Raw genomic sequence first — 13,977 nt, 5'->3', positions numbered from 1 at the left:
AGTACATGCCTCTTTTTACACTTCTCAATAATTTCTTTAAGCCCTACCAATAGCCTCTTTACCTTTTTATATACCATACACCAGCGATCATAAATACCTTTTTTTAAATCCTTGAAGCCTGTCCAGGAACAGTGATCGATATGTTGCTGTATCTGCTGCCACTTTTACTCCGCTTATTTTACAGAAAGGCCATATCACTGTTGCACTTGAAAAACTGCTGTGATAGTTTTGTGCAAGAAATACTGATCTATAATACATTTATCATTTAGAGCAAGAATTCTTTGAAGTTTCTTGCACAATACTAAAAATGAAATGACCGAGCTCGATAGCTGTAGTCGCTTAAGTGCGGCCAGTATCTAGTATTCGGGAGATAGTAGGTTTGAACCCCACTGTCGGCAGCCCTGAAAATGATTTTCCGTGGTTTCCCATTTTCACACCAGGCAAATGCGGGGGCTGTACCTTAATTAAGGCCACGGACGCTTCCTTCCCACTCCTAGCCCTTTTCTGTCCCATCGTCGCCATAATACCTATCTGTGTCGGTGCGACTAAAGCAACTAGAAAAAAAATGAAATGGCATGCAGTGTTGTAGATAAGGGAGGGGATAAGGGGGATATATTCCCCCACATGAGGCACGCTTCCTTATTACTATAAATAGATATATTTATTATTTTTATGAAGGTAATTAATTAAATAATAAAAACATCCACCTCTAAAAACACACATTTCATATTATTATTATTATTATTATTATTATTATTATTATTATTATTATTATTATTATTACTGTGGTTTGGTGGATCGGCAGAGGTGAAAGAAGGTGCCAGGGTGAATGGGTCTTAACTACAAGGCCGAGATAAGAATTAAAATTGCATAAAAGGTTATATTTTCGAAAATAGCAAAACTTAACAATTCTCACATAGACTTTCAAAATTTAACAAATAACAACAAGTCGACAAATAACCGACAATCAGGTACAAGACCAGTAAAGCCAAGATTTAGGGACAAATTAACAATCTGGGCTTCAAGCCCCACTTTTTACAATTTCTGAGCTCTCCGCTCAACTGTACCAAGGCACATTTTTGTCCGAAGGGCAGAAAACCCCTTCATTCAAGGAGCCTTTACTCCAAAAACCATATCAGGCCTCCTAGAGGCACTTTTACCACATATCAAAGAGCTGACCCGCTCTCAATTTTCTGAGCCTACCAAAGGCCACAACAGACTTTATCATTAACTGCCCTCAAGGCACACTTACAAAGGAACAGGGGTATCCTGTACCCAACCTACTGGGCCTTAGTAGAAAAATAACAGTTTAAGTTAATGGCCCAAAATGCAAAATGAATGGAGGGTGAATTTGCAATCCTACATGAAACTTTTTAAAACCTAAGAGGCATTAGGCCGATGAAACAGGGGCTATTCCCAAACTATAGAGGTGACTCGTATACAGAATAAATTTAACACATTAAGGAAGAGTAGAAAATCGGTTACGAAAACGTAGTCACCTCAAATCAAAATGAAGGGGAGCTCGAGAGGGTAAAGCACTCTCTATCCCCGATTTACAGTTAAAGATAAATGAAGTTTTTACATAACCAGATAGGTTACATGGTAAAGGTTTCAGACCTTCCCTGCAGGTTAAACTGCTGAGCTAGCAAGAAATAAAGATGTTAAGCAGCCATTAACTTATTGAAGAACTGCTGCCTGAAGAAAGAGGCGCTTCCCGCCTCCTGCTACATATCCATACACTAAGTTAAATGTTGATGTAGTGGCCGAGAGACAGGAATATCAGAAGTTTTTATACCCTCGGGGAAGATTCGAGACCTTTCATGAATAATTAAGACACACCCACAGGCGTTTATTGGGTAGCTTACAGTTACACATCAAAATCAAAGAAGAAAAACACGATTGGTCAAAAATTAATTACAGAAATAATTGATTGGCTAACTTCAAAACTGGCAGAAAGAAAAGATTAATATTGCCAACCCACAAATGAAAGAACGAAATTTAGTAATAAGAAAACTTATGAGTACAAAATATCTTCAAGAAAGTTCCCTCACTTCGCACCAGCGTGCATGATCATAGTTTTTTTTATTAGAGACACCTATGAGACAATGTCCAAACTTCTTGATAAATAGTAAACAAAAACACGTCAAAATTAACACAGTGACATCTTCAGAGCAAAAGTTTAAGTAGATCCAGATCCAGTTTTAAGTTCACAGTTTCTCCTGTGGAGGAGTACTTTAAGGCAGAAAATTCAAATGTGCGGCGTAGAGGTTTACCAGCCGGTACAATTATTATTATTATTATTATTATTATTATTATTATTATTATTATTATTATTATTATTATTATTATTATTATTATTATTATTATTATTATTATTTTATTATTATTATTATTATTATTATTATTATTATTATTATTATTATTATTATTATTATTATTATTATTATTATTACCATGGTTTAGTGGATCGGCAGAGGTGAAAGAAGGTGCTGGTGTGAATGGGTCTAACTACAAGGCCGAGATATGAATTAAAATTGCATTAAAGGTTATATTTTCAAAAATAGCAAAACAACAATTTTCACATAGAATTTCAAAGTTTAACAAATAACAACAAGTCAACAAATAACCAACCATCAGGTACAAGACCAGGAGAAGTAAAAATTAACAATCTGGGCTTCAAGCCCCAATTTTTACAATTTCTGAATTCTCAGCTCACAACCACATATTTACCAAAAGGGCAGAAAACCCCTAATAACGTGGAGCACTTGCTCCCACCTAGCAATGTCAAGCCTCCTAGAGGCACGTTTCCAATACTTAAAAGAGCTGACCCGCTCTCAATTTTCTGGGCCTATCAAAGGCCACAACAGACTTTACCATTAACTTCCCTCTAGGCACACTTACAAAGAAACAGGGGGATATCTTGTACCCAACCTACTGGGCCTTAGCAGAAAAGAACAAGTTAAGTAAATGGCCCAAAATACCAAGCTGAATGGAGGCGTGTACTTGCACTCCTACATGAAACCTTTTTAAAACCTATGAGGCACTAGGCCGATGAAACAGGGGCTATTCCCAAACTGTGGAGGTGACTCGTATACAGCATAAATTTAACACATTACGGAAGAGTAGAAAATCGGTTACAAAAATGTAGTCACCTCAAATCAAAATGAAGGGGAGCTCGAGAGGGTAAAGCACTCTCTATCCCCGATTTACAGTTAAAGATAAATGAAGTTTTTACATAAGCAGATAGGTTACATGGTAAAGGTTTCGGACCTTCCCCACGGGTTAAACTGCTGAGCTAGCAAGAAATAAAGATGTTAAGCGGCCATTACCTTACTGAAAAACTGCTGCCTGAAGAAAGAGGCGCTTCCCGCCTCCTGCTACACGTTCATACACTAAGTTAGATGTTGATGAAGCGGCCGAGAGACAAGAAAATCAGCAGTTTTTATACCCTTGGGGAAGATACGAGACCTTTCATGAATAATTAAGACACACCCACAGGCGTTTATTGGGTAGCTTACAGTTACACATCAAAATCAAAGAAGAAAAACACGATTGGTCAAAAATTAATTACAGAAATAATTGATTGGCTAACTTCAAAACTGGCGGAAAGAAAGGATTAATATTGCCAACCCGCAAATGAAAGAATGAAATTTAGTAATAAGGAAACTTATGAGTACAAAATATCTTCAAAAACGTTCCTTCACTTCGCACCAGGGTGCATGATCATAGTTTTTTTGGTAGAGACATCTCTAAGAGAATGTCCACACTTCTTGATCAAATGGAAAACAAACCAAGTTGAAATCTACCCAGTATTGACAACTTCGTAATCACAAAATTTACGGTAGTGACATCTTCTGAGAAACTTATGAGTTCATCCAGTTTTTAAAGTTCAGAGTTTCTCCTGTAGAGGAGGACTTTAAAGCAGAAAATTCAAATGTGCGGCATAGAGGTGTACCAGCCAGTACAATTATTATTATTATTATTATTATTATTATTATTATTATTATTATTATTATTATTATTATTATTATTATTATTATTATTGCAGGGTTTCTGTGGATCACTGAGGGATAAGAAGTGCCTTGGTTGAATTGGTCGACAAGGAATTAACTACAGTAGAACTTAACACAACAAATTTTGAATTTTTATTTCTTTCCTGTTTTTTGTTCTTTTTTTCTGAGTTTAACATTGGAGAAATAGAAAATCTGAATGAATAACAACCATATAATGAGCTTGTCATCTCTAACAATATAGTGAACTAGAAGTCCAAATATCAGGTACAGAACTTGAGAGAATTACAACTGTTAATTTACACAGAAAAGACTGAATTGCTCTTGGTTGGTTTACAAGAGCAGGATTTGCTCCTATCATTCACACTACAGGGGAGTCCGCACTCCAAATATATTCCAGCCTCGCAGAGGCAACAATTTCATATGGCACACATAAATTCCACCTGACAACCTGTAGGTTGTCCTCCATTACAGTATTTACATATAGTTGCCCTGATATGGGCTTATCTATTGCTCAACAGTTATATAATTTACTGTTCCCAAAGGGAACTAACACGAGAAACACTTACTGAATAAATAGGGGCATGGTTGCCCATACTAAATGGCCTTAATGACAATAGAAAAAGGTTGGTTGTAACTGGCCATAAACAAAATGCAAGGAGGTGTAACACCTGCATTCCTTCTGAAATAGTTAACATCCTAAGTGGGCTTATGGCCCAAAGATATGGAGGCTAGTCCTATACTATGCCGGGCTGACTAAAGGAGAAATGTTAATGCCAAGTAAGTATTAAGAAATTTTGAGTTTTAGAAACTTTGCCAAGTTGAACAGGAACCAGCAGAGGGTAATCACTCTTTATACCCTTACATTACATATTTCCCAGTAGGGAATAGAACAGAATCCTCAAACTTGCTGAAAATTCTACATTTAACCCACCAAATTTAGAAATTTACATTAAATAAAAGAAGTGAAACCATCCCCTCAAACTATCTGCAGGGGCTATCACATATCTATGAAAATTCTGCCATTACTTCGTGTCGCTGTGCCTTCTTCGTGCAGGCCGCGCCCCTGCCTCCTGGTTCACGTCAATTCACCCTCCTCATACTGGAGCAATTCAGACCATACTGCCCTAAAGTGCCCTCCTTGTGTAGTATTTTTAATGGGAAGCTTCCAACACTCTTTACTGATAGGCTGGATTCCTGAACACACCCCCAGTTTTAATTGGCTAGAGAAAATATTTACAATTTTCTGATAAGTTGATTACTATTAAAGAAGGAACCAGCTGAAGTGTTGACAACTTTGATACATAAACAATTCTCACCGGGTGAGTTGGCCGTGCACATAGAGGCGCGCGGCTGTGAGCTTGCATCCGGGAGATACTAGGTTCGAATCCCACTATCGGCAGCCCTGAAGATGGTTTTTCGTGGCTTCCCATTTTCACATCAGGCAAATGCTGGGGCTGTACCTTAATTAAGGCCACGGCCGCTTCCTTCCAACTCCTAAGCCTTTCCTATCCCATTGTCGCCATAAGACCTATCTGTGTCGGTGCGACGTAAAGCGAAATAATTAGTGTTCATCTCACTAGAGGGAACAGTTAAACCGATGATAGAGACATCTAACAGTTGAAGACCAAAGAATCTTATCGTGCACCAGTTCAAGTTTGTTTACATACATGGCCTTAGAGAAGGCACACTGTTTAACTGGCCGGAGAAGGTGTACCCCCAATACAATTGTTATTCATATCCCCTCCAAGAAAAAGTCATATCTATGCCACTTATGTGACAGAACCTTACAGGCTAAAGTTCTAAGCTGAAATATTTCATATGGTGGTTTCGGCAGGTGTAAAAATGATATTTAAAAGTCATATGCACACCAAATTCAGAAATAATTTCAAAATAGACAGCTTTGCCATGTTTTTTTTTTTTTGGCATTTTAACAGTTGAACTGACTAGCACGTACATAAATATAACTTGCACTGTTAAAAATGAAACTTGGAAGCAGATAGGCTATACATATGTTGGAGGGCCGATGACTTTAAATGTTAGGCCCTTTTAAACAACAAGCATCATCATCATCATCATCATACATATGTTGGCACTGGGGCACTTGAACAAGCTGACTGAAATATGAATTGTTATATACTTCACTGATAACACCTCCTCAGCCCATCTCCAAGCCCTTTTCTGCTTCGAATTGATGCCTCATGCCATAACCAAGAATCAAGGAACACAGGATAAACATGAAAGGAGAAAAGGATTGAAATGGGATAATGTAAGAATGGGAAAGGAACAAACAATTATCAAATCAAGTCATATAGAGATAGGAACATGGAAAGAAACACATAATAGGACAAAAACACAATGACAGGTCAGTGTAGGAAGAGGGAGCAATATGCTCCATTTGCAAGTTGAAATTTTGTAAATTTCTAATGTTTATTTACTCATAAATATATATTTATTCCTTAAATATAAAGAGAATTTTGTAGAAATATATTCGGAAATGTATACCGGTATATAAATACATTATGATGTATGAGATGTGAATATTTTTAGAATTGCTAAAATTAGCATATTATTTACTGTGTTGATCAATTAAAAATACCTTCTTATGTTAGAGGTCCATAATAATTAAAAAAATTATTGATGTTTAAAGACTTAGTCGTAAAATTTATTATTTCAGATCAAGGAACACAAAGAAGACAAGGAGAAACTGAATACAAAATTAAAAGGTCTGGAGAATGAACTTGCAGTTTGTAGAGCTTCGGTATGTTGAAAACTTTTAAATATGTAATATTAGAGTAAGAGGAAAAAACAGTGTGGGTTTTAAGCAATAAGTGGAAACAATTCATAATTTTTATTTTATGTTAGTCAAGGAATTTGTGTACATGGATCCTCTGCTTGGGATTCCAGCTTAACTCAAAATTAAACTGAATATGTTTTTTATCCCTAGGAATTGAACACAAAGATATGGTTTTATAGGTCTAAAGAATAATACAGTACATACTTGTAAAATATCTCATTTTCAATGTGCCAATTTGTGAAGATAAAATTTACTGGGTATGTATTAATTAGTCTTTGTATGATGCAAGGTAACATTGTCAGTGAAAGTTGTTGTTCAAAGTATTAATTTTTCAGGCTGATCAGCAGACAGGAGACAAGGATAAAATAAATGAGAAGCTAACAGGATTACAGAATGAACATAATGCATGGGAAGCTTTGATATGTTGCATATAGCCTATGTACTGATTTGCATACATGAACTGATAAAGTTCTTGAGTAGATATTACTATGTGTGGAAAGAAATACAGAGGACAGAAAGAGTGGCTTGGTGTCTAAGAGTTTGTTCAACATTAGGTTGCTAGATTTCAGACAGGAGAAACTGGAACACATGCACCCATGCTGAACTTTTGGTACCATGGTGAATCAGCAGATAAAAAATTGCATCAGCTATTTAGTTTTTATTTCCATAATGGGTCATAACATCAAATGTATATCAGTAACTACTGCTGTGATTATGCTTTGGATCTTTGATACATTTACAAACAAATTAACAGTTTTCACTTGAATGTGCATTTTTCAACACTTCCTTTTAATAGGGATTACCGGTACCGTGTTTTAAAGTCACTGTGACTTTCATTGTAATTGAAATAAATGTGCAGCTCATTTTTTTTTTTAGATCAGCTATAGATCTGTTTTGCTTATCCCTCTATTTAATGTTCATAAAAGATAAAACTCGCATGGTAGGGCATTGCAGTTCTGACATCACATCCATTACAGCTGCCATCACATGTTCATCTTAAGATGTACAACACAAACTACATTATCAATGCAACAGGTAATTTGCTGCTAGATTCAATGAGTCACCATGCAGTGATTTTCAAAATTGTAACATTTTGCTTATGATGTACAATTTGCACTGTACACAGAACAAAACAGAAAAATTCCATGTTATTTTGGCTAAACCTGTACATCTGGCAAGTTCAGTTCAACAATACATCACAATCTTCATATATTTTCCTTTTCCAGATACAGCTGGCTCTGAACAAAATATGTTTTTTCACCTAGTTTATTTTATCTCCCCACCACTCTTTATCTATAACATAATATGTTCCAGTCCATGTCACATTACCTTAATGTTGTTCTTAATCAAGTTCATCCATCATAAAGTGACTGTTCCTTGGTTTATCTTTCCTTTTCATTTATACTTGCTTTGGCATTTTTTGCAATAATTTGTTTAATATGCTCAAACCATCCCAGTATATTATTCTCTATTTTATCTCCCTACTCTCTACATTCATTTATTTCTACACATCATCATTTCAGGAAATGATTTTTTTCATTTCTAATCTTCTGCACTGGATACACTTCCTGATACCTTATGAATGGTTCTTCTTTCCTTTGGTATCCAGTAGTACTCCCATAGTATGGCGAGTAGAATCTGAACACCAGCATGAGAAGCTCTCAAATGATGTTCTCTTATTATCACCTAAGTCAAAGAGTGATTCGATGGCAATAAAGTGGGTGCACAGAAATCATATTCATCCTTTCTGTTGGTAATTTTTGTGTTAATCCTGACAAGGCCCATCTGGTCTTTGAAAAGGTACAATGTTTTTTGGTTGTCCCTTTTGGTAAAATTCTCTTCTTGAACAATTTTCAACAGTTGTTTCTCCGCCATTGAAATTTCAAGACAGTCAAATTCAGAAGTGGCATTCTGCACTATGTCTTTTCTGGCAATGTTGATGAACCACAGCCTCCAGGCTACCACTCTGATGATTCTTGAATACTGGGATTGAATCTTAAATAACATGCTTTTCCTGGGAGACAAGCGTAGTAGTAGTAACAAGGCCTTTTCTTCTTTCTTCTTCGACCTCCTCTTCATTAATTTTTACAATTTGCAATGCCCAACTGTTTTCTTCCAACTTTAACAAAGCGGATCCCTCCCACCATTGAGAAGACATCAGCTGCAATGTAGAACAACCTCTCGAAGGTAGATCAGCTGGGTTGCCTGTGCCTGGTAGATTAAACCAAAGCTTAGGGTTAGTTAGTGTTCTAATTTATTTCACTCTGTTAGTGGTGAACATTCCCCAAGATTCCTCACTTCTTATCCAACATAGAACAGAAGAAGAGTCACTCCAGTAGTACTCCGGGATGTCCATCAGATTCAAGCTTTTCTTCACTGGTACTGTTGGCAAGCCTCTTCCATTCTGTCTTATTGAGATACATTCAGTACTGAAAAAGTGAGACGTGACTCTATAGTGCAAGCTAATAACTTCAGTCTTGGAATCGTTACTTTCTGTAGTGGGGGCTACCCTGGATCTTGCTGTGACCAGCGGCACTTCAAACTCTTTTCCATTGAAAGATCTCAAGAAAAATAATGGCTGCCTAAGCCGCTTGACTGACATCACAAAATACATGCATACTCCAAGAGGGTCTGTCCTGACAGTTAGAAAATCTTCTAGGCACTTGAATTTCAGCAATAGAGGATAAATCATTTAACCACTTATTGAATTTGATTTGAGTGTCTTCACTTAGTGGACTGTCATCATCATCATCATCATCATCATCATTTTACAGATCCAGTTTCCTGGGTACTGTTGGCAAGCCTCTTCCATTCTGTCTTATTGAGATACATTCTGTTGTTAATGACATCCTCCAGTGTCTTTCCCCAATCTACAACGTTCATCTTTATGATGTCCATCCAGTGGGTTCTTGGTCTTCCCACCATCCATTCCCTGCCATGTGACTCTCCAAGTTAACATAATTATGCTGTCCTTGTTGGCTCCATCCTCATTACATGCCCAAACCAACTCAGTCTGTACATGCTGACCCAATCTAACAATGATGTAACAATCCCAGCTTTCTTCCTAACTACATCATTCCTTAACTTGTCAGTTTGGTTTTTTGAATTGTGGATCTAAGGAACTTCATCTGCAACCTTGATGAGTCTTTTTTAGTGAAAGTGCAGATTTCAATACCATAGGTTAAGATTGGTACAAAGTACTGATTGAACATCACCAGCTTTGATATTTTTGGTACTTTGGGATTCCAGTGTTCATACTTGTTTGTAAAAGTGAGAGCTCTTCTGCACTCTATTTGCTACTTCCTTTGTGGCTAGTGAATCTTGAAATATTACACTGCCGAGGCATGTAAAGCTTTCCACACTTTCTAGTGGATGGTTTCCCAGCATGATGTTCGCTGGTCATCTGTCTCTGTTTATTGCCATCACTACTGTTTTGAGTTCACTTATCTTGAGATTGAACTGTTAGAACCTAACCTTCCATTCATTGAGTCTCAACTGTACTTCTTTCTTAGTTTCTTCCCAGATCATAACATCATCAGCGAAGGCTATTGCATTTAGTACACCAGAGATTTTCTTGATATTCTTCATTATATCATCCATGATGGTGATAAACAATAATGGGGATAGTGCACTGCCTTGCTGGACTCCACTTTTGGTCTTGAATCAGGATGACTATCCGTCACCCAATTGCACACAGCTGGTACAGTTCTCATACAGCATCTGAACTTTTCTCATCAGTCCTGCTGGCACATTCCTTTTTCTCAGGTATTCCCATATTTTCTCTCTTGCAATGCTGTCATATGCCTCCACAATGTCCAGGAAAACCATAAACAGATCTTTTCCCTTTCCCCAATATTTTTCCATTAATATATATGGACACTGAAGATAAGGTATGTTGTGGAACTGTTAGGCCTGAAGCCATACTGTTTCTCTTCAAACTGTGGCTCTAAGACGACTCATAATCAGCTCTCTAAGATTTTCTCAAGAATCTTAAGACCATGAGAAAGGAGTGTTATTCCCTTGTAGTTGGAGCATTTTCGGTAATTTCCTTTCTTAAGCAGGGGGATAATGACACCCTTGCTCCAATCAGTAGGTATCTTGCCATCTTTCCAAACTGCATTAAGCACTCTGTGTAACCACTGTAAACCCTGGACTCCTGCTGCTTTAATCATGTCCGTGCTGACTTCATCAATTCCTGGGGATTTCCCTTGTGGCATCTTCTTAAGGGCTGCTTCTGTTTCTGCGCATGTCACGGGAGGTTTCTCTCTGCAGGTTTCAACCGCTGGCTCTTTTGTTCTCTGATCTGCTTCTGTCCTGTTCAATAGGTGATCAAAATAATTCCTCAGAACCGCTCTGATGTCCTCTTCATTCCTGGCCAGATTTCCATTAGGATCCTAAATTTCCTTGTTGTTTTCAACTGAATTCCTATCCCAACTTCTTTTCTCTCTCCAACTTTGCTGTAGTAAAACCTTAGGCACAATGAAAACTGGACAAGTAACACCATTTGGATCAAAACTACTTTGAGCCACCAACAAAACTGTCCTCCTTGTGAGAACATCAGCATTATTTAACTTTACCATTTTACATGACAAAATATCAGCGATAGGGTCCCACAACAAATTCAAAACAGGTGTCACTTTGGGTACTTTATTGTCCTCCAGACTCAACCTGGTATGCTCCCACCTTCTTAGGTTAAATTTTTCTTGCAACAGTAGCTCCCTCAACTCACAACTCATCCATAAATTGTTTAAGTTCTTCTTCTGTGTTAGGATGTGACACAGTTGTTCACATACAGGGAGGTTCTCAGGTTATCTGCAGTTTCATGGAAGCATAAATTGTTTTTCAAGTAAAGGTCCAGTAAGGCTCCAAGTAGAAACAGACTGCAGTTAACTTCAAAAACAATCCATTTGCAGCAGTATATTTTAAGAGTTCCCTCAACAAAATTCTCCCACCACAAGAATTTCAAAGAGTTTAAATCCTTTCAGAGGCTGAAATTTGAAGAAATACCTTCTTTATGTTTGAAATCATGCCTATCCTGTTTAATCGGAACTGGTTCATAATAGATGGAATTACTCCAAATAATAAGGACCCTTTTCCAGACAGTTGCTGAATGAAAGTCCTCCTTTCAATTTACATGAAGCATTGAACACAGACCTCACTGCTGTAGTCGATCCTTCCTTAAAAAATCTGTGATGCAGTAAAAAATATCCAGCATCACGAGAGCGTTTTTGGGCAAATTCTTCAATTATCCCTTCCTTTTCCCAGTCCTGGAGCACCTGCTGATACTTCTCAAAATGTTATTCCTTGATTAAGCAGTGTGTTGCAGAAATCGGTCTTTTTAATGCAACATCCTTGTTGCCTGACAATAGCTGCTGATCGTCTTTCCATGGAAGTGTGACTTCATATCGTCCTTCCTCATTGATCTTAACATTTTCTTGCAAATGTTTCAACATTGCAATTTCAATTTCCTTCTTCAACAGCATTTCAGCAGAAAGAAAAATTCCAATGCTTTCCAGGTTCCATAGTTCACCCAAAGAAGCATTTCTCACAAAGAGAGACTTCACCAAGGACACTGTGCTACAGTTTCCAGTTGTCTTCCAGAGCTATCCCATCACTGTCCAACCAAATGTGGTCCAGTCAATAAACTACCTGCAGTGTCTGAACCAATGAGTAGCTCAATCTCCGAGGATTCCGAACCAAAATCAGAGAGCCAAATTTTATTTTCTCTGATTTCATTGATCCAAGGATGCCGTTTTAACCATAGGATTAAACCACAAATTACATTTTATCCCGACACCTTTATTTTGTGAGAAATTGAATGATGTAGGTTGTCAACAGTTATCTCATACAGGTTGTGATGATTTGAACTGATTAAAACACTACCAAAAAGCTTGTGTTCAATTTTTACAGATTTTTTTCTTTCTCTTGATGATTTAATCTAACTACAAGAGTTTGCAACATTACTTTTGAAACATCACTAGTTTGTGCATTAAGGGTTTCAACTGGGCCACCTGACAATTTTGAACCCCTTTCTTGGTGCTTCTCATCGCCCTTATAAACCCCTTTATTTAGGTCTAAATCTATCTTGGGTCACATAATAGTCTCATATTTATTACTGTATATGAGACATTTTAGTTTCGTAATACAATCTGCAGCCCTATGTCCAACCTTCAGACATAAAAAGCAAGCCTATTTTCCAACAGCCTTTTACGTTTATCCCTTAAGTTCACTTCTTAAGCAAGATGGCACCTCTTGCTGTCATGCGTTTCTTTACAGAAGACACACTCGAAACAATTTTCTTCCTTTTCTATTTTTGCTAGTGGCTTAACATAGCACAGACACAGATAGGTCTTATGGCAACAATGGGATAGGAGTTGGAAGGAAGCAGCCATGACCTTAATTAAGGTACAGCCCCAGCATTTGCCTGGTGTGAAAATGGGAAACAATGGAAAACCATCTTCAAGGCTGCTGACAGTGGGATTCGAACCCCACTATCTCCGAGATGCAAGCTCAGACCCGTGCGCTCCTAACAGCACGGCCAACTCACCTGGTTTCTTCACCTTTACCAGCGAACAGAACACTAGCAGTAGCTAAACTATGCTCCTCCTGTTCCTTAACTTTGGCACTCCTTGAAAGTCCAAAACCAGTTTGAGCAAATTTAATTCTCTCTTCACTCTCTACTTCACCCTTCAGAAAACTAAGTAATGCAGTCAGTTTGTCAGAATGTCCATTATCCTGATCCCTTATAATTGTTGATTAACTCCTCATCCAGACATACAACACTTCCTCAGGCAAGCAAGATTCTACTATCGGGAAAGGCATTGACCTGTACTTATTTCGAGTAACATCTATTGGCACTGAAGCTCTCAGGTATGCTTCCAGCTTGTCATACAAATTAGCAAATAGAGTCTTCTCTCTTATTTGAGAAACATTTTAACTACAAGACTTATGAGTTCCCTGACATAGAATTCAGTCAATTAGTCCTCCCTTCCAAATCTACCCTTAAGGGATTCCACAGTCTTAGAGTAATTTTCAGCAGTGGGGGGGAAAACTAGTAACTAATTCTCTAGCATGGCTATCAACCTTTGTCGAGTGAATCAAGTATTGAATTTCTCTTCATCCTAAATCTCAGAGTCCTCATTAGTGTGCTGAAATTGTCCGCAAAATTCC

General features: G+C 37.5%; 1 protein-coding gene across 1 annotated transcript in view; it reads left to right on the top strand.

Moving 5' to 3' along the window:
- The window catches only part of LOC136877769 (golgin subfamily A member 6-like protein 25), a 123,075-nt gene that overhangs the window by 89,820 nt on the left and 19,278 nt on the right, over window positions 1-13,977 (top strand). The window contains exon 8 of the mRNA XM_068228740.1: window positions 6,688-6,771. Within this exon, the coding sequence (XP_068084841.1) occupies window positions 6,688-6,771 (84 nt within the window). The remainder of the gene's footprint in view (window positions 1-6,687; window positions 6,772-13,977) is intronic.

Source organism: Anabrus simplex, chromosome 7 (genome assembly GCF_040414725.1).
Source record: "Anabrus simplex isolate iqAnaSimp1 chromosome 7, ASM4041472v1, whole genome shotgun sequence".
NCBI lineage: Eukaryota > Metazoa > Arthropoda > Insecta > Orthoptera > Tettigoniidae > Anabrus > Anabrus simplex.
This window is presented reverse-complemented; position numbering and strand designations above follow the sequence as displayed.